Source organism: Pteropus vampyrus, unplaced genomic scaffold, assembly GCF_000151845.1.
Source record: "Pteropus vampyrus isolate Shadow unplaced genomic scaffold, Pvam_2.0 Scaffold262, whole genome shotgun sequence".
In the NCBI taxonomy this organism is placed as follows: Eukaryota; Metazoa; Chordata; class Mammalia; order Chiroptera; family Pteropodidae; genus Pteropus; species Pteropus vampyrus.
Window position 1 is genome coordinate 1,460,970 of NW_011889043.1, and position 19,425 is coordinate 1,480,394.

The 19,425-nt window shown below is 35.0% G+C and overlaps 1 protein-coding gene across 1 annotated transcript in view; it reads right to left on the reverse strand.

Annotated features, from left to right (window-relative positions):
• IQGAP2 (IQ motif containing GTPase activating protein 2) overlaps positions 1 to 19,425 on the reverse strand; it is a 266,860-nt gene that overhangs the window by 106,600 nt on the left and 140,835 nt on the right. Inside the window, exons 4-7 of the mRNA XM_023520410.1 lie at positions 15,825 to 15,902; positions 12,495 to 12,571; positions 988 to 1,055; positions 440 to 553 (exon numbers count right to left, since the gene is read on the reverse strand). Of these exons, the coding sequence (XP_023376178.1) occupies positions 440 to 553; positions 988 to 1,055; positions 12,495 to 12,571; positions 15,825 to 15,902 (337 nt within the window). The remainder of the gene's footprint in view (positions 1 to 439; positions 554 to 987; positions 1,056 to 12,494; positions 12,572 to 15,824; positions 15,903 to 19,425) is intronic.

Genomic DNA, 19,425 nt, shown 5'->3' on the forward strand with positions numbered 1-19,425 from the left:
ATCCCTATTCATTTATTCAACTTGCTCTGAATGGCTAACATGAACCAAGCACTATGTATTTGAAAGGTAACACAAATACATTTAAATGTATTTGAAAGGTAACACAAATACATTTAAAGTACCAGCTTGTTTCCAAGAGAGATGCCTGCAATTTAACTTGCAACACTAAAAGACCATGTAGCAATGAACCTCACGACTAAAATCTAAGGACATAGAAAGCAGAGAAATATTTTGGAGATATTTCTGGAACCTCTTAATTCACATTGCACAAGTGGATGTTTAAAGTAGCTTAAATTAACCATCTACAATATATATAATAAAGCTTTCAGAGGGGGCTTAACGTATCTTCTAAATATTCTGTTTCTTGTAACCAAAATCAACGAATAAAATATAGGTGAGTCTCATGTCAATGGTATGTTTGGATTTTAAATAGACTTACATGCAGCTTCATCCACGGACAGTTCATTAGCCAAAATACCACCTATTTTGCTGAAAGATGGCATCTGTATTCCATATTTCTCGAGTTCCTTTCTCATATTACTGATTTCCTCCTCTGAAAAAGAACAAAAAATCAAAGAAAGCCACAGAGATGGAGGCAGAATGAGTATATTTATACTAAGAAATGTCCTCATCCTAGGGACCCCTTCCCCGGTATGCAAGGCTTATTTCTCTGATTAAAGATAATAAAAAGTGCCATGCCATTGTGAAAGAAAGAAGAGAGAGAGAGAGAGAGAGAAAGAAAGAAAGAAAGAAAAATTTTTCAAGGTGGGGCCATTTCTAAACAAGAACTTTAAGAAGAAGCCAGCCTAATATTCTCATTTCATAACTGTGGGGAAAAGGAAACCTGGTTGAGTACAAACAAAACAAGTTTTCTTCTCTGATCAAGATAAAGGAAAAAAAGGAATCAATAATATTGAAATGAAAAAAGTATTGGTACATTTCCTTGGTAACTACAGTATAAAAAATTATAAAGATAAAGAATAGTACCTGTGAAATCTACTTTGCCCAACAAATCCTGGATCTGGGGTGCTATTCCTAGTTTGAACAGATATAAACTGAAAGAAAAAAATATCAAATTATCAGAAACTTTATCATTATAAATCTTAGAGTTAGAAATTGCTTAAATCTTACAGGCTTTTTTTAGCTGAGAAAAAACTAAGATATTATCTAATCCACTGATTTTGTAGATGAGGAAACTGAGTCTTGAAATAACACAGTTAAGGTAACACAAATACATTTAAAGCATCAGCTTGTTTCCAAGAGAGATGCCTGCAATTTAACTTGCAACACTAAAAGACCACAATAGCAATGAACCTCATGACTAAAATCTAAGGACATAGAAAGCAGAGAAATATTTTGGAGATATTTCTGGAACCTCTTAATTCACATTGCACAAGTGGATGTTTAAAGTAGCTTAAATTAACCATCTACAATACATATAATAAAGCTTTCAGAGGGGGCTTAACGTATTTTCTAAATATTCTGTCTGTCTCCAAGATTGGTGTTTTGTAGGACATGGCACTTCTGTAGTCAACTAACTCACTATCATCCATGTGGAGGAAGAATTAGAAACACAACTAATATAAAATAGCAGGTAATAAATGCAATAAACATTTCCTTGGATATTCCTTACATGACTCTTACTTTGTTGAAAGTACAGCTCAAATTATTATATTTTCCTTTTCATTATTCCTCCAAGTACCACACACCCCTTGAGGAAATATTTGTTTTACATTTTCTGAGCCAATAAATAGAGTGGCAAGACTGTCAATGGATGAGGTGATGTTAAAGATAAATCATGATGGGAGCATATTATTAAGTAGAAGATGGAGAATAAACTGTATATATTTCTTTAAAAATCCTTTAGGAAGTGATGATGGCACCAACTAACCTACCCATATATAACCTGTCAAAAGGAGCTGAGGGCTGGCAACTCTATCAGAGATGAAAATATATGGTTATATGGCTTTTCTCATTTAATCACTGAGCCAATTTCTGTTCCATATTTATCCTAACCTCCCCAGCCCCCAGGATTAATTCTACAGACCACCTTAAAAGTTCTGTATCACTTTATTAACAATTTTGATAGGTTTATAATTTATGAGATTTTAATTAGAATTTAGAAATTATACAATAACATGTATGAGAAAATGAATGGAATAATTTCAAAGGCTTGAAATATTTCAAGACTATCTCTTCAGATGTAGATGCGAGATGAAGCTGAGTAGTTTATAAAATACATAAAATTTCAATGAAAGAGTTCAAGATCAAACCTTCTTAATGGTATTAAACAAACTCCAATGTCTGACTAATCAGTATAAATAGCATGCACTGAAATTTACATGATCACTTCTGCAAAAAACAATAATTTAGAAAAGTAATAATACATGGTCAAAGTTTAAAATTAGTGATTAATGATTTAAAAAAATTACATTGAAAATTACCACCCAGAGTTAAATCATAAATATTTTGATATAAGTCCTTTGAATGTTGTTTCTGGAAATATCTATTCCATAAACTCACATGGTATTCCATAATAGGAATGTATTATAATTTATTTAATCAATTGCTGAGATGGTCACAAATTATTCACTATGGCAGTGAATCTACTTATACAGATAAGGATACATTTTTGTGCATATATCTTATTTGTTACTACAAATCCCTAAAAACAAAACTTACAGATTGAAAGGTATACACACAATCAAAACTTTCAGTATACAACAATACTCCTTACCCTGCTTCAAGAGAATCTAACCTTTAATTAACTTTCTAGCTCTGTTCCCCTAGGAACCTGAATAAAGGTATACTGACAACCATATTACTGAAGCATCATTGCTTAGAAAAATAACCCCTGATTGATAAATTGCATCTTGACTTGAAGGCATTACAAATACCTAATAGGCACCATATTTTTAGGTGTTCTGGAGTTCAAGGACTCTCATAACTGGTGCACACCTTGCAGGGAACTAGGAAGCCATGCTGTGGAGCCTTTACAATGGATACTGGCTCCTGGGGGCTGAGGCTCTAAGCCAGGGAGGCTCTTGCACCCACAATAACATTTTCACTCTTTAGCACCTGAGTTGTCACCTGGGGTACTAAAGAGAACAGCTTCCAGATGGCTGGGTGACAACCATGTTGAGTGCCGTGAAGGCTCCCATTGAAGAGTAACTATGTGATGCTGTCCTGTCATTAGGCTGCGTTTCCTAGCTATCTCTTATCCTTCTGAGCAACTGGTGCCAAAAGTGGCTTTGGGTAGCTGTGAGAGTCCAAATGTTCAGTTGAACCAAAGAGCTACTGATGGGCACGCCCCCACTCTACCACCAATACATGAGAATGACATTTTCTTTCTCTCCTTATCACCAGAGGATATTACCGATGAAAACCCTGCCAATCTGATGGCCAAAAATGTTATTTAAATCTCTTTCCTTTTGTTAGTTGTGAGGGCAGACGTTTTTCATATACATATTGGCCATTTCCATTTCTTCCATGAAATGCATATTAATGAATATTCGAATTTTAAAGATTGACTTTGGGGGGATTTACCTTTCTTTGCCCCCTCCCTATTCTCTCAAAACCACAACCTAAGGACAAAGAATAACTGACATTTTAACCATATGGTAATCTTAGTATTGAATTCCAATATGATATTCGTATCTTATCCACAGAGAAAAACATTAGACTCTGAACATTCTTCAATATAAAATAGACATTATGTATTCATAATTAAAAGCTAGAAAGGATGTATTCCTTAGTTTAAATTCTATATCTTAAGAGATTATCAGGGATATAGAACTAATCGCATAGCCTCTAAAGACTTAACCTCCAAAGGTTCATGCCAAACAAGTCATTATAATTAAAACTAGTATCCTGACATTTTCAAAACCATAATATTTTATGAAATACTTCTTGACTCATTAGTACATGGAAAAAATATTCCAGTTAAAAAGGGAGCTCATATCATGTGGAACAAATGAAATATCAACCTCTTGTTCCTTTTTAGTAATGGGAACTACATAATTCAACAGAATTAAACAGATAGGTTAGTGAAGCTGCAAAAGAATTCTAAAAAAATCAAATCAAATCATATTTTAATAAAAATAGATCTATAAACAATCAAAAATGTATCATTGTATCACTTCGATTTCTTCTGTAATATCTGATTTGCATTTTCTTCTTCCCTTTTTATAACTAAATTAAAAAATATACCTGAAATAATCTATAAAGAAAACTATAAAATTAATTCAATGGTAGAATTGCTAAAAATGTGACAGTAAAATTTAAGTAGGAGACACTCATAAAATGTGTTCTAATACAAATTTATATCTATAATTATTTCAAGTACTTAATGTGTCACATTTATAATGTACATTACTTACAGTAATATTCTGCTAATGTTTTAACATACTTTAAACTTATATTATTGTATCAAACCCTAAACTAATGAATATCTATTATCCTGAATATATTTCTACTTCTACTTTCCCACCTATGTATTGTTGAGTTAATCTAGAATCTTAAATGTATACTTTTATTTTCATATTATGTACCAAAAATTTAGATATACATTTTATTAGTTTCTTTCCTAATTTCATCTACATCCAATTTTCCTCTCTTAGTTTTATCTTTGGTTTTAGTGTATATAAGTACTCAAAATTTATTAAATAGATATATTGAATGAATCGCTAATTGCACATATTTTAACATTGAATTTGTTCCTTGGGTGTTGGCTCTGTTTATTAAATCTAATACCGCTTTCATAGTGTTTCCCTCAAATGTCTGTCATTCCTTGATTTGGGGCTCATCTTAGGGTTTCAGACTTGCTGTTTGTCACTGTTGATCACAGATTCCCTAAGAGAGAAGCCAGTCTTAGGGAAACTGTGGAGGAACGATGGGGCTGATCCCTGGAGGTGCCCAGTGTCTTGCCTTCTTAGATTTGGGCTCCCTGTGCCTTCCTGGGGTCATCAGCTATCTTGGATACTGTTATGCTACCCTGCCAGCAGCATCTGCACTTGCTGCTTTAGGGAAGAATCAGAAGGCTCAGCTGGTCTAAGCCCAATTATGCTGGCTTTGACGCTCTCCTTTTTATATCTCTTTGCTTAGAGCCACCCCATGACAGACAGCTCTCAGCTCTCTCAGTGTTTCCGGGCTGTGGTCTTCTGTCTTATTTCTTAGGTAATCCAGTCCTATCTGTTTGCTTTCTGTTGGAAGTTGTTTAAATTTCTGGTCAGTAGATGACATTCTTTCTTACTGCAAACGATTAAAAAAAATTACTTCTTTGGTAATTTCGTATCAGTTCTGGTAAGGGAGTAAGACAACTGCGCTCAATGATGTTGACACAACTGTTTTCACATTATTTCCTTTGTTTATCCAGTTGTTCATTTAATTACTATTTATAGATTATCTACCATATACAATATATATTTTTCTCTACATACTGTCCCTAAAATAAAGCTATTTAGCCACAAAACATAGGTTTGTTGGTAATTTGAACTAAAACAATTTACTAAACAAAAGCATTAATTTTCCTCTGTGGTACTAAAGATATTAGGACTATTTCCAATTACACTTTTTATTTCTCCATTGTACACTATAATACTAATATTAATCTCACAATAAGCAAATATTCTGGTTTAATTAAAAGTTACCACTAGGTGGTGCTGAGAAGTTACCACTTTTGGATGGAAGAATTTTCTGATTTAAAATTTACTTTAAATCAGATTTTCTTAAGCTAGTATGGATCAGGTAAAAATCTCATTTGCATATATATTTTTTCACCAAAATTAAAAAATATATATTAATTTATATATTTTATTGGGCTTCAATTTTCAATATTGTCTCTGATGTTGAGGTTTAAACTATTAGCTTTAAAAAGATTGTTTTTCACAGTTTTATAGCAAATCTCTGTATAGGGGGTGCTTTCAAGCATGTTATTCAAAGGGGCATGCATATATTTACTAGGAAACTACTTATTCACTATTTCCAGGCTGAAAAGAATCAGCAATAGCAGCCTACTCCTTCCCAAGCATTTACATTCAAATGAGCCATTCTTTACCTGAAGCACATAGGAAATCCAGAGTCTTAAAAAAAAAAGCTCACTCCATACTAAAAAAAAAAAACCCAGCAATTTCTTGTAGCTCTTCGACACTGAGAGTATTAATCATCTTTAGTGCCTAACAGCCAGTACAAAAGGTTGAGAACATTCTAAGGAAAGCTGTGGAATTAAATATCAGCATCGCTTCTCACATGTAAGAAAAGACTTGATGTGAAACAGCGAGCCTCTCACCACACCAGAAGGTACAGTCATACAGTGTACTTGGATTGCGAAGTGAGGCCAGCAACAGAAAGATTGTCTTAAGGTAGCTAAAGCCTCACTGGCCCATGTGCTCCCATTTATATAAATAATATCAGTTCAAGTCCAGAAATCAAGAAAGGGAAAAAAGTACTATTAGGGTATTTTTCCCCCTAGTGCTTTCAATATATATATTAAAAGGTTCTATAGTAATAAAATGCAAACTTAAAAGGCAAGAGCTGAATTTATTTCAGCTTTTCTGGATCACATCATGTGCAGTTCATTTTATGCTGTAACATGTGAGATGAATGTAAATGAAAGCCTCATGGTTGACCAGAAAGATCACAGGGCTAGAATCAGAAGCCCTGGATCCTGGTTCCAAGACTGGCAATATCTAGATGTGTGACTCTGAGCAAGTTATACAACCTAAGCTTTCAGTACCTCATCCATGAAATGAAGGATCTGGACTAGAGTAACTTCCCAAGACCCTCCCAGTTCTAAGCCTCATGATTCTTCATTTTGAAATCTCCTAAATATAACAGCTTAGAGGCCTGTGCTGAAATTCAAGTCTGATGCCTCTGTTCTTTTTATCTTCTTAGTAAGAGGGAAATCCTTGATCCCCTTCCGAGGCCAGTGACTGGCTGAGTCAATAGCAGTGGGATTTCTGGTGTCATAGCGTGATCTGCAATCTCAACTCTGCCATTTATGAGCTGTGCGACTTTGGGCAGCCTCTCTGTGCCTAAGTTGCCTTGGTTGTAAAACGGGACTAATAACAGTACGTACCACATGGGTATGTTATGAAGGTTAAATAAGATGACACCTGTAAAGCACATTGAACAATGCCAGGCACATAATAAGAAATTCAGTAAGTGTTAGCCTTTGTTTTTATTATTATTATTATTTCCTGTTAAATAAGTGTGTCTTTCTTACATACTTACCAATAACCTACCACAGTGATTTCCCCACTTTCAAAACTAAGAATCTTTTACTATTTCCCCACACTGACTCTGCATTTGAAATGGTTTTATCTATTAAACCAAATCATTTTTCAATCTTAGTCGCATATGTCACTGCCAGTATCACATCAAAATCCAGTGTTCTACATCCAATTTTCAGTCAAAAGCCAAAGGAATCCTGAGGGCACTTTTATCATTGGGAAATCAGTTCAGTTAAACCAACTGAAAGTTAAAACTCTAGAGGCTTCAAGCTGGAATCAATGGTGTATGTGCTGATAGGTGACACAACATGGTTCAAAGCTTCAAAGTGCTTAGAATTTAGTAGGACAGACAGACAGAGCCAAAATATTGATTCAGGATAAGAACAGGAGGAGAGTAGATGGTTCAAAGTGTAAAGAGAATTTTGAACAAGAAGTTACTTGAAAGATATGGAAGGCACAACTGCCCTCTTCACCTTAATCCCATGTACTGCCATCTCCAGATAGCCCTCCTGAGAACATAGGATTATAGCCTGTCCTTTTGGTTAAGGAACTTTCTAGAAGCTTATTTATAAATGTTAATATGTTCCCTGTCAGAGATGCAGTCAACCTGATATAAGGCATCAATTGGTTTCTTAATAGGAAAAGGGTCTTAAGGGAAGGAAGTATAAGACTAGGGAAGGTAAGCATTACTGCCTGAGGAACCCCTTGGAAGGCAACCAGATAATCAAGGCAGCTGCCAGACTGTGTGAGAGAGCGAGTAGAAGAGCCCTCCTCCACAAAGAAGTCAAGGTACTGAGAACACGTGGCCAACCGGAAGCAGGTCTCCCACGGCCATTTTCACAAACGAAAGTCCCAAATGCAATTTTGGCATTGTAGCCACATTTGAAAACATGACTACTGGGACAGCACCTCCACAATTTGCAGCAGGAACTGAAATCCTTATACAGACGGGAGGCATGCTTATCTTTAGCTTGTTGTCAGTGTAGTAGAAACTTAATGACCAAATAAACTTTATACAGTAAGAGTAGAATCCAGAACTCTAATCTAACAAATTAGAGAAATCATTATGAATGCAAGACTTTAAAAGGATTCCTTGGAGGGTAGTTGATGCCATGTCATAAAGCAAGAATAACTGGGATAGGATTGGAACATTTTATAATGACAACAAAGCAAGGATATTTCAAAGAATGTCAGGGACAGTGCTATAAGGACAAAGGAGCTGGCCAGAAAGAGTTCACACGGGCCAAAATAAATCAATCTGGTCCATTAAAAAAGAAGACACTCATCTTGGTTAAGTCTGTGAAAGGTCAGGAGTTCAAAACAATGATCAGAAAAGTGTGCTATAAAGTATACAAAACGGAAGTTGCAATACAGAGAGAAAATAAGACGTATAATTATTTGTATTAATTTTAACAAGTTGGGGAGTGTTATTAAAATACAAGTGCTTTGTTTTTCTGTAACTGTTTCTATATTACATACACTACATATATACTACATGAAAGAATAAAGACCAGGGACTCTGAGTAAGCCAAACAGTCCTAGAAAACCAAGTGTTCCAAGTTAAAGAAGGACTAAGGAACACAGCTGGCGACAAAAATAGTTAGGTGGAGAGAGGGTCTGGCAATGATGGTCACACTCAATAATCAAACAGAGAGAAAAGATCCAGAAACATGATCTAAGATGATAAATTAGCCAAATGGACCAAACAGCATTGAGTAGAATCAATCCCTCATCTCCTCGGGAGAAACCTCTAGAAAGCCCAACTAATTTCAAGAAAATATTCAAAAGGCATACATAAGCTTTTAATAATGTTAACAGATTAGGCCAATACATCATTATGTCAGGACGACGGGATATGTAACACTGGCCAAACAAGACATGAAAGTAAATTATTTCTGGGTGATAGGGGGTGGAGAGGGGCCTGGGACCAGATTATAAATAAGAACCTACCTGAAAGCCATATACTGAAAAGGAAAAAACAATCTGATTGATTTCACAAGTAAAGAGAATGCAGACTGGCGCCATGTTCTCTGACTAATTATCGACTGGTCAGAAACCAGATCTGTAACCCCGGCAGGTTTGCAGGGGTATTCTTTTGTTTTTTGGTGCCCATAAGATCATGTCAGCTCTGGGCAGGTATCAAAGTATTATAGTCCTAGGATAAGTCCAAATGAGTGTACAGAGAAACGAGTGAAAGTTGTAGTATGGATTTTTCAGAATAGGTTTAAGTGTGGAAAGTTTGTAATCATGTATCTGGGCGTTTCACCTGCACTTTTAGGTATCTGAAGTGCTCAAAAAATCAGCTCTACTAAGTTTGTTTAAAGGAATTCAATTTTATAACTAATGTTTAAATTTTTAACAGCTGTTTAATATTTGAGCAATAAACAATATGCAAAAGTGTTCTTTTCCACGTATAAACAACCTCTGGACAGTTAAAAAAATCAGTAGTATTAACTCATTAGCAAGTTCACTCCTTAAACTGGTTCCTCTTCACTGCAGACGTTAAAACATTCCAAATGAAGTCACGAAAGGAAAACATGCCACATACACATTTTAAGTCCAGAGACACCCAAAAAGTCAGAAACAGTGATTTTCACTTGGAATTGAGAAAATAGGTACTTTAGGTTTTCTTTTGACATTCTTTCTGAACACTCTAATTTTTTCCATAATGAGCATATTTTATTTTTTATTTTAAATAAGAAAAAGATAATAAGCATTTCTTTGAAAAAAGAATGAGGCCACCTATCCCTGAGGAGAGTGTCTCTACATGAAGTAAAGTTTAAAGATTTCCTCTGGGGCTGCTGTGCTAAAAATTCACTGGTGTCTGGGCTTGAGAACATCAAGCTGAACTGACAAAGGAAGCAAGAGTGGCAGGCAAGGATCCTGGTGTCAGAAATAAAGTAAAAAGGTGGGATGCAGGCAGAAAAGGGGAAAGTAGATACAAACAGGAAGCAAGAGCAAGAACTCAGACGTTTTCATGAGGTTATTAAGCCTTAATCAAGAAGACAGGACACAGAAGACAAGTTTGCAGGGCCAAGAGCTAACTTTGCAGATCAAGTCAGGCCCACAGCCTGGGGCAGGAGGAAGACAGTGCCTGGGTACCTGGAGGATCTTCCTGTCTGGCTCCTGATTTATAATCAGAACTTGTGACCTGCCCAATTCCCTATCAGATAATGACTACATTCTATACCAGTAATGTTGCTATATCCATAACCAGGATATAATGGCTGAACATACTTATTTATTCTCAGCATCATTTCTAATTATGCAGCAAGGGCAAACCCACTCTACCTAGTAACTGGGATCTGCTACCCAGCTTCCAAAAGTGTCTTCCCCAACAGAGCAGAATACAGCCTCATCTGAGTAACTGACTACATTCTTGACCATCGCAGGAAAAAATTTCGATAGAATAAAACTTTAGATACACTTGACATTACTGAGTTCCACATCAAGTAGCAGCCACGCGTTACATTTAGAGCAGAGAAAAGTGAAAGAGATTTTCCCAGGGAATGTTGTTTATTAAGTAAACACTGCTTTGAAAGATCCTACTTAAGGTCAGATCTGGTGAATGAGGGGCTCCACAGGAATGTGTTTCAGGATGAGGAACAGTGATGGGAACTCCATGACCCATAACTGAATGACTGAGGAAAACAGTCCTAGAAAATATCACACCAACACAGGCAAACAATTGGCAATATTAAGAAGTTGCTTTCTCTTTGTTTAACAAACTGTTGAAGCCATTGTTAAAACTATGGCACACACAGTCAACCTCAGTGCAGTTCTATATAACTTCTGTAGAAGAACAATGACATCACCAGAAAGGAACTTAGCATACCGTTTCACCATTTCTTTATAAGCTGCCTAACAGTAATGCCCCAGGTGTCCATTTCAGAAAAAACAATTTAAGCTTATACAAGACATCCTATGAGCATGCTATACATTAGGAGATTAGCACTATGATGCATGGATATGATAATGACATTGACTAACGGTGGCTGGCATAGCAGGTCAAAAAACAGCATTAACCATGGTGTTAAGTGATCATTCTAAGCACTGAAAAAATATCTGACAAAGAATGTTGGGTAACACATTTGAAAATATTCCTCAAAATAAGCACTTTTGCACAAGAAAACTTTTAGAAAACCTGCTGGTATAATGATACACTAGCCACACACAAGGAGGCAGGCATAGAAGTGTTTTTTTCCCCCCCAGTTGTTCTAAATTATTAGAATAAAAAGAAATCATAGAAAAGGCACCTACATTTGGTCTATATTTCTAGCAACAGTCATCTTCCAAAGAAATCTCATAAGTACTGATCGGGGGAGGCAAGGGGGAGTCAAATTATATGACATAATCAAAATTCTTCTCTAGTAGGCCAGAATTGCAATGAATTATTATAGAAACCTTTTCCTTTGGAGAGGAAAAGAGCCAGGAAGAAGTTGATATAAACCTCTAAGCAGAAGATTCTGCCAGAAAAATGACTTCTAGTGATATAAACACAAGGCAGATGTTCTAAAAGAAATTTAAAATTTAATTAGACATGAAGCTTTCCAGTCATTACCTGTGTGTATGAAAAACAAAAGCCACAAACTGGATTTTAAAAATCATCTTTGTTACCATCTAAAAATCACATTCTACCAGGTCATTAAAATTAAGTGATTTGTGAACTAGAAGAATTTCAACATTTTCAAAAATTAAGTAATTCAACAATTGCTTTAAAACAATAAATGTATCTTGTTTTGACTAATTTAAAGCAACTTCTAAGTTTCTTCTTTATCACTAGGGTACAAGTTCTATTGAATGAATAAAACAAAAATTATGATGAATTTCATTAATCTGTGATAAGGATTGAAGCAAATTGATACTTTTAAGAGTATCAAAATAAAAATTATGACCATCAAAGCTGCTTATTTGATATATTTTGGCTATATTTGTGAACTAGATCATAACTCAAGAATACTATAGTACATTACTAGGAGATCCCTAAAAGTTTTAACTTAAAGTTTCTCCTTATTATACTTATAGGTCTTTATTCATTTTCTGGTTTTCTATTTTGAATTAGATTTTTAAAATTCAAAAAAATATATCTTCAAGGTCAAGAATTGTTTTTGTGACAATTATTTTAATTTTGGACCGGCAAGTTCAAAATAGCTTGATCTAATAAAAAGTTCTTCAAAGTTATTAAAATAATTTAGATTTCTTTTAAAATTAAAATTGTAGTTTTATTTAAATTTACTTCATGGACTTTTAGTTGTATTTTCCTACCTCAGTGCATGAATGCAATAAATCATTCTTGGTATGTTTTTCCGGTCATAAACATCTGTTGTTTCTGGATAAAATATCTGGAAAACAAAAGAAAAAATGTATTTATTATGTTTTGCTTTTCACAATTATTTTAAATCTCCCAAATGATCCTACTTTGATTGTCCTTGTTGTGCTGTTTTTATTTAAATGTAGAGGAACCTTTCAGTTATAGTTTGATCTTGCTCTAGAGGAAGACCAATGAGTGAATCTGGACTCCTGCCTGACAAAACACTCCTCCTAGTGGCTGAAGAGAGACTGTGTGTGCAGGTTGGGGCGGGGAGGTCCCAGCGCACCGATCCCAAAAGGCTGCATCCACATGGCTAGGTGGTGGTTTCATTACACATGGCTTGAGCCCATGCAGGCTCTGCTTTCTGTAGCAGAGTCACTCCTGTGACTGGCCAGAGGCCTGCTGGCTTGAGAACAGTGTTTTTCTTACAGCATTTTATTAATTGTTAAGGACTTGGCTACACAGATCTGTAAACATGTGTATACACACATACACATAAATATTTTTTTCTGCTTAAAGTAACAGACTTCCCCAAATACAATCTAGAAAATGAAGTGAAACAGAAAAATATCTATAATCCCACCTCCAAATCGTCACCATTAGCATTTTGGTATTTTTTCTTCCAGTCTTCTTTCTGGATTATGTCTCTGATTTTTTATATTTTGTATGCGTGTGTTTGAAAACAAAATTGTACATATTGTAGATGTGCTTAAAACATTTAATAGAACATGACTACTGTCTATCTCCTTTATTATTCTATAAGAACATTGTTCCTGATGGACGCATGATTTTGGAACCATAATTTAACTGGTTCCCTGTGGCTGAACGTTTTTTTGATCCCAATTTTTTTCCTAGTATAAGTCACTGCAATGAACATCCCTGACTACCTCTTTTGGATAAACATCTAAGTATAAAGTTACTAGACTAAAAGGTCTGAACATTAAGGCTTTTAATACCTATTTGCACTATTCTTAAGCTTGAAACTAAAAGCCTAATAAGAAACAGATCTCAGAATGGGGCACCAAACTTATTTGTTCCTAAGCACCAAAAAATAAATAATCAGGTTCAAAGATTCTAAGATCAAGATAAGCATACAGGCATTATCTGCTTTCAGCAAATATTTTATAAAATTTGACATAAATATTAAACCACATACAGTATAGTAGTACTTGATGCTCAAGTACAATTTTCTGTTAGACAAAGCTGAAAAAAAAAGAAGCAAAGTTTCTTGAGATACAAATGTGTAGGCACTGAGCACTGAAAGAAATGTCTGTAGCCCAGGAAAATTCAAAGTTCTTTCCAACTTTCCTTAAGGAGAAGCAAATTCCCAATTCAAAAGAATGTGACCAGGTTTAAAGTTCTATATATAAAGAGGACAATAACTGCTCCTCTTCTTTAAAAAAACAAACAAACAATAACAACAACAAAAAAAACCAAGAAACTTTTATATTTCCTCTGGAAAATCACTATGAATGTGTACTCATTTAGCAAAGGAGATGGGATCAATTTGTAGTTCACCAGAATGTTTTATTCAGCACTGTATTCCCAGCACCTAGCATGATGCTGAGCACAGAGTGGCACTTAATACAGATAAATGAAGGCATTACAGTCAGTTCAGTACACTGTTGGTTTCTCATTCCACAATGTAATGTATCGAAAACTTCATAATAAAAATCAGAATTAAAATAGAATCTGCTATATAGATCACCTGTTTGGCTTAAAATCAAGGAGAACCTGGCCCGTTGTACATGCAATTGGGAAAGGTTTAAATTAAATCTATCAAAATAATGAAATTACCCTAATCTTAAATTTTATTGCCTCATACAGGAAAATTCTATTGGAAATTTTTTATTAATCTGTTTACCACTCAGCCCTACTTAGTATTTGCTAAATCAAAATCTAGAACTATGAATTCTGTATTATAACTAGTTCCCAGAAGGGCATTTGATATTCTGGACATTTTAGAAGAAGAGAAACAATTAAAAATGACAGAATAAATCAATATTGAGTATTTTGAGACAAAATAAGCTGAGCTAAAACAGACATCAGCAAAAATATATTAAAAATAGGCATTCATAATTTACATTAAGGAATTTTTTGTTTTTGCTGTGGTGGGTACTTTTAATTGCAAACCTGGATTAATAATAATTACAATACAGGTCTTAATTAGCCTGTAGCATATACCCTTGCCTTCAAAGTAGTCCACTCCTAAATCGTTTCTTTAAAATAGCTGTACATACTAAGCAATATAAAGGCATGAACTATAGATATATTAAAAAAACCTGATGGATCCTGAGGGCATTATGCTTACTGAAAAAAGCCAATTGCTAAAGGTAACCTACTATATTATTCCATTTCTATAACATTGTCAAAATGACAAAACTATAGACGTGGAGAACAGATTAGTGGTGGTGTGGGGACAGGGCTGGGAGAAGGATGCAATACAAAGGTCCACTCCTCTGCGGCATCTATACCCCGATTGTGGTAGTGGTCACACAATCTGTTCATGCGATAAAACTGCATGGAATCCCCTCCCCAAATACACACAAATGGACACATGTAAAAATGGTAAACATCGAATAAAGTTTGTAGTTTAGTTAACGTCACTGGGGAAAGCTGAATGAAGAGTAAACATAGATGTACTATTTTTGCAACTTACTGTGATTCTATAATTATTTCAAAATAAGAAGTTTAAGAAACGCTCTACAATTTCTACCAAATGTAATTATTTCCTCATTTCTCCTACTTGTCTTTCTGTCACATAAGCTTAAGGGTGCCTGCTCTTTGAATTTAACAAGCTCTGGAGACTTATTGAGTTTTATTTGGAAGATCTATTTCAGGAATAAGAGCTCTAAGCCCCTAGTCTTTAAAATTTTAAATGATACAATGATTTATAATAATAATTTATAAAAATAAATTTATAATAATTTACAGTGATCCAATGATGATACAGTGAGATTTGGAATCTTAAGTATAAATAGCTATACAAAAAAGGGAGGTGGCTATTTGAAATTAACTATCTATCAGTTAAAGCGTGTTCTGACCTTGTTTACTTTTTACCTGATCTTGATCTGTGTGCATAGTTCATTCTGAGTTCTTGCCATATATTACTGTGTATAGGTCTTTCCATGTTTCTGTTGAGTCCTAACTTTTCGCATTCCTGAGGCAATAAGACAATCTGCTGCACTAACATACCTAGTCTGCCAAATCATTTTTCATAATGAGGTGTTCATACAGTACGGTTTTTGGCTTTCCAGTTCAGGTTCCAGTATTTGAAGGCTTACCTTGGGTAGACCAATAGACTCCATCGCTCTTAACCACTGGACAGTATTATCTGTATGTCGAAAATGAAGGCCAGACTTCTAATGTGAGGATGGGATGGGGGAGAGAGGAAAGAAGGAACCACACAAAAAGTGAGTCATTTGTAATAACTTTTTTCATTAACAGGATGCTTTTCAACTATATTTCTCCTAAAATAGAGTTATTAAAGTCCACATAAAACAACCAGAGACATAGTAAAGCAAACTACACTATATTAGCAACACCTCAAACATCTGTAATGGACTATTCCTGTTTCCATTGTTCACACATTTGAGGTACCTCTGAATCTTAAAGAACATTTAATGTCTAGCACATGCCTAAAGATATTTTATGAGACGTATATGTGCATGCATGTGCATAAACGCACACATACACAGTGTCATCATTTTGGCAACCATCGCTGAGAAACCTAGTAACTTCAGGAAAAAGAGACAGAGTTTTTAGAAGACTAAATAAAATGCTTTTTTCCCTGGTTTCTGGTTCTGACAAATCATTTTTTCTGGTTAATGTAATATTCTACAGAAAACCTGGAAAATGTAGAAAAATGTAAAGATAAAAACAAAACCACTCACAATACAGAGTTAATTTTGGTATCTATTCCTTCTGGAATTTAACCCTAATTTGTCCTTATAAAATAAGTAAACCTTCAATAGAAATGTTTTACAAGACCTTTTCTATTCATAATAAAAAAATATTTCTATATTTTTAATTTTCCTTTATAGTTCTAATTAATCAGTCTTTTTTTCTGCATATTCCATAAATTGCCTGTATCTCATGAAGTTGTATCAGGTAATGAGCCATTGAAAGCTGAAAATGGTGTTGTATTTTTAATTAATTAAATGAATAGCACAATGTTATCTATTTTAAAACAAAAAAGTAACGATAGCAAGTGTCATCCTATGACTAGCATCCAGTAATCACATTCAGAAAATCTGGTTCTTCCTATCTTCTGTGACCATGTATAATCTAACAGTTTACTTAACAAGGAATATTTTTGTTGCCGTTAGAAATTATGAAATATAAGCAAATTAACATTTGAAAAGGTTTATGTCTTTTTAATAGCGGTCATTATTTACTGCAATTGGTCATCATGAGTGTGTCAAACATTTTATGTAAATTATCTCTAATTTTCAAAACACTCTGCAAGGTGATTGTCATTCCCGTATTTTACAGATGAAGAAACCTAGGTCAAAAAGATGATGTAATTTGCCTAAAGTGAAACTGCTGTTAAGTAGCTGGTCTTGATTCAGTCTAGGTGTCCCCAAACCTGAAAACCCTCCCTGTGCTAACACACCCCGGAGAAGAGAACACAGAATTATTGATTGTCGGATTATTCTTCAGAGGAGGAAATTAGCTGGTTACTATGAAATAACTAGAGGGAGAGGGGGAAGGAGAATGAAAGGAAAGGAAAAAGAGCAAGGAACAAGGGGAGAGGGGAGGGAGGCAAGGAAAGAGAAAGAGAGAACCCAGATAGTTAACGGCCAGTCCGTAGTGCCTGAGGGTTTGTAACTCAAAATAAGCAACTTTTGCAGAATATAAACGATTCTCAGACACAGTCATTCTGTGTGGCCATGAAGGAACCATTTCAAAATAATCCACAATCATATCAAGACTGAGGAAAGGTCCTTTGGCACCACAAAATAACTAAATGTCCTCCTCCTGCAACTTATGAGTGACTTACTTCTTGACTCATGACCATCTAGCCCCTATTCAATTTTCTTACCTACTAGATAAAAATTACCAAGACACCAAATTGATTCCGCTTCCTGACAACACCCCAAAGATAACCGGGTCCTTACTTCCCCAAATTCTTATTAGCATCATCCAACACAAGCTCAAATCCATACTAAGCCTCTCGTTTCTTCTCATGTCTCCAGAGGTATGCATTTTTTTCTTGCTACAAGTTAAACAAAACTAATTTTGTGTGACCCCAGGTGGGTTTCTGAGGGACTTTGGCTGGTGGGCTTCGATAATTCCAAACCATGTAACAAAAACACGCTAACCATTTAATGGTCTTATTAGCCAGGTAACCTCAGGGAAGTCACAATCTTTCTGAACCTTGGTACCTCTGTCACAAAATGGGCATAGGATTGCCTCTTTGAGTTGCAGAGATTAAATGAAAATATTCATAAAGTACTCAATAGAAAGTGTATTTAATATTGTAATAAATGTTAACTATTATAATCATTATGCTACAACACTGGGCCTGAAACTTTTATTCACCTTTAATGTCAGAAAAAGGGTTAGCACTTCATGTAAGAGACACTGAAAGAAAGGGTGGTTATCTTGGTCCTATTTCTACAGTAAATGAAATGACAGATTTCAAATCTTTCATCCATTTTACATTTTTTAATTAAAAAAAATTTTCAATTACAGTTGACATTCAATATTATATTAGTTTCAGGTGTACCGCACAGTGGTTAAACATTTTCCTTTATCCATTGTAAATACCCAAGGAGCACTGACTTCAGAACTCTTAGTCCACAGCTGCATATTTAAGCAGTTTCAGTGAGTGAACTGTATTAACATCTTTAATTTACCAGAGTTGCTTCAGTTAGAACTAAAATGGTCTTCTAAACCAGCTCAAGATACACTTACTCCATTATAACCATTTTTAGCTTGTCCATTTTTTTTTCACCCATCTTACATATTAAATCTAGATGAGATGGCATATCTATAGTCATACTTAGACAAGGGTTGTTATTGTCCAGCTACCTAATTTCTTTCAGGCATCAGACTAGAAAGCATATGCTGATTTTTCACTGCTGAGCTATTATAACACCAGCAAACAAAGTTATTTTAACTTAAACTGAGTAGATGAGGGATTATGTAAGTCTTCTTTAGATGGTAACTTCTTACAGAGTAGAATCAAAGCACTTTAGAACTATGACGTAGCTTAGAAATCAATAATTATTCTAACTTTAATAGATGAGGAAACTGAAGGCCCCAGTATTTAAGACACACTCAGGCTAACTTAACTTGTTAAACTCAGGGTCAAGACTATTTTGTAAGACTCCTGACTCCAAGTCCAAATATTCTGTTCAATTTATTGCTCACAGAGCCTTAGAACCAGCACCGCCTCAAATGTTCATGGTGTGCTTACCTCTACCAGGCACCGTGCCAAGTGCCTTGCACGGATGATCACAGTGTCTCTACAAAGGCTGATACGATTATTATTATTGCCACTTTACAGGTAAGAAAACTGAGGCTCACAGATGTAAACTTAGTAGTAAGGGAAGACTCAAATATTTTGATTAAGAGCTCACACTACTAACCGCTATGTATATGCATTCCTTATCTAAGGCTAACTGAAATATTCACCAATCATTTATTATAAGTCTACAGTGATCAATGCAATGTCCAGAACAATGCTGGTTTTTGTCTTTGGGCCTTGTCAGGTTGAGTCCTCTTCAAGGAATGCCTTCTTTCCTCCTCCTCTTCTCTCTCTTACTCATCCTAGGCAGGCTGGAAACACTCTCATCTCTCAAGTCTCCACCACAGAAACCTTCCTGGCTTCATCACCACCCCATTCCTTCAGAACTGACTGCTCTCTTCTTGGTTGTC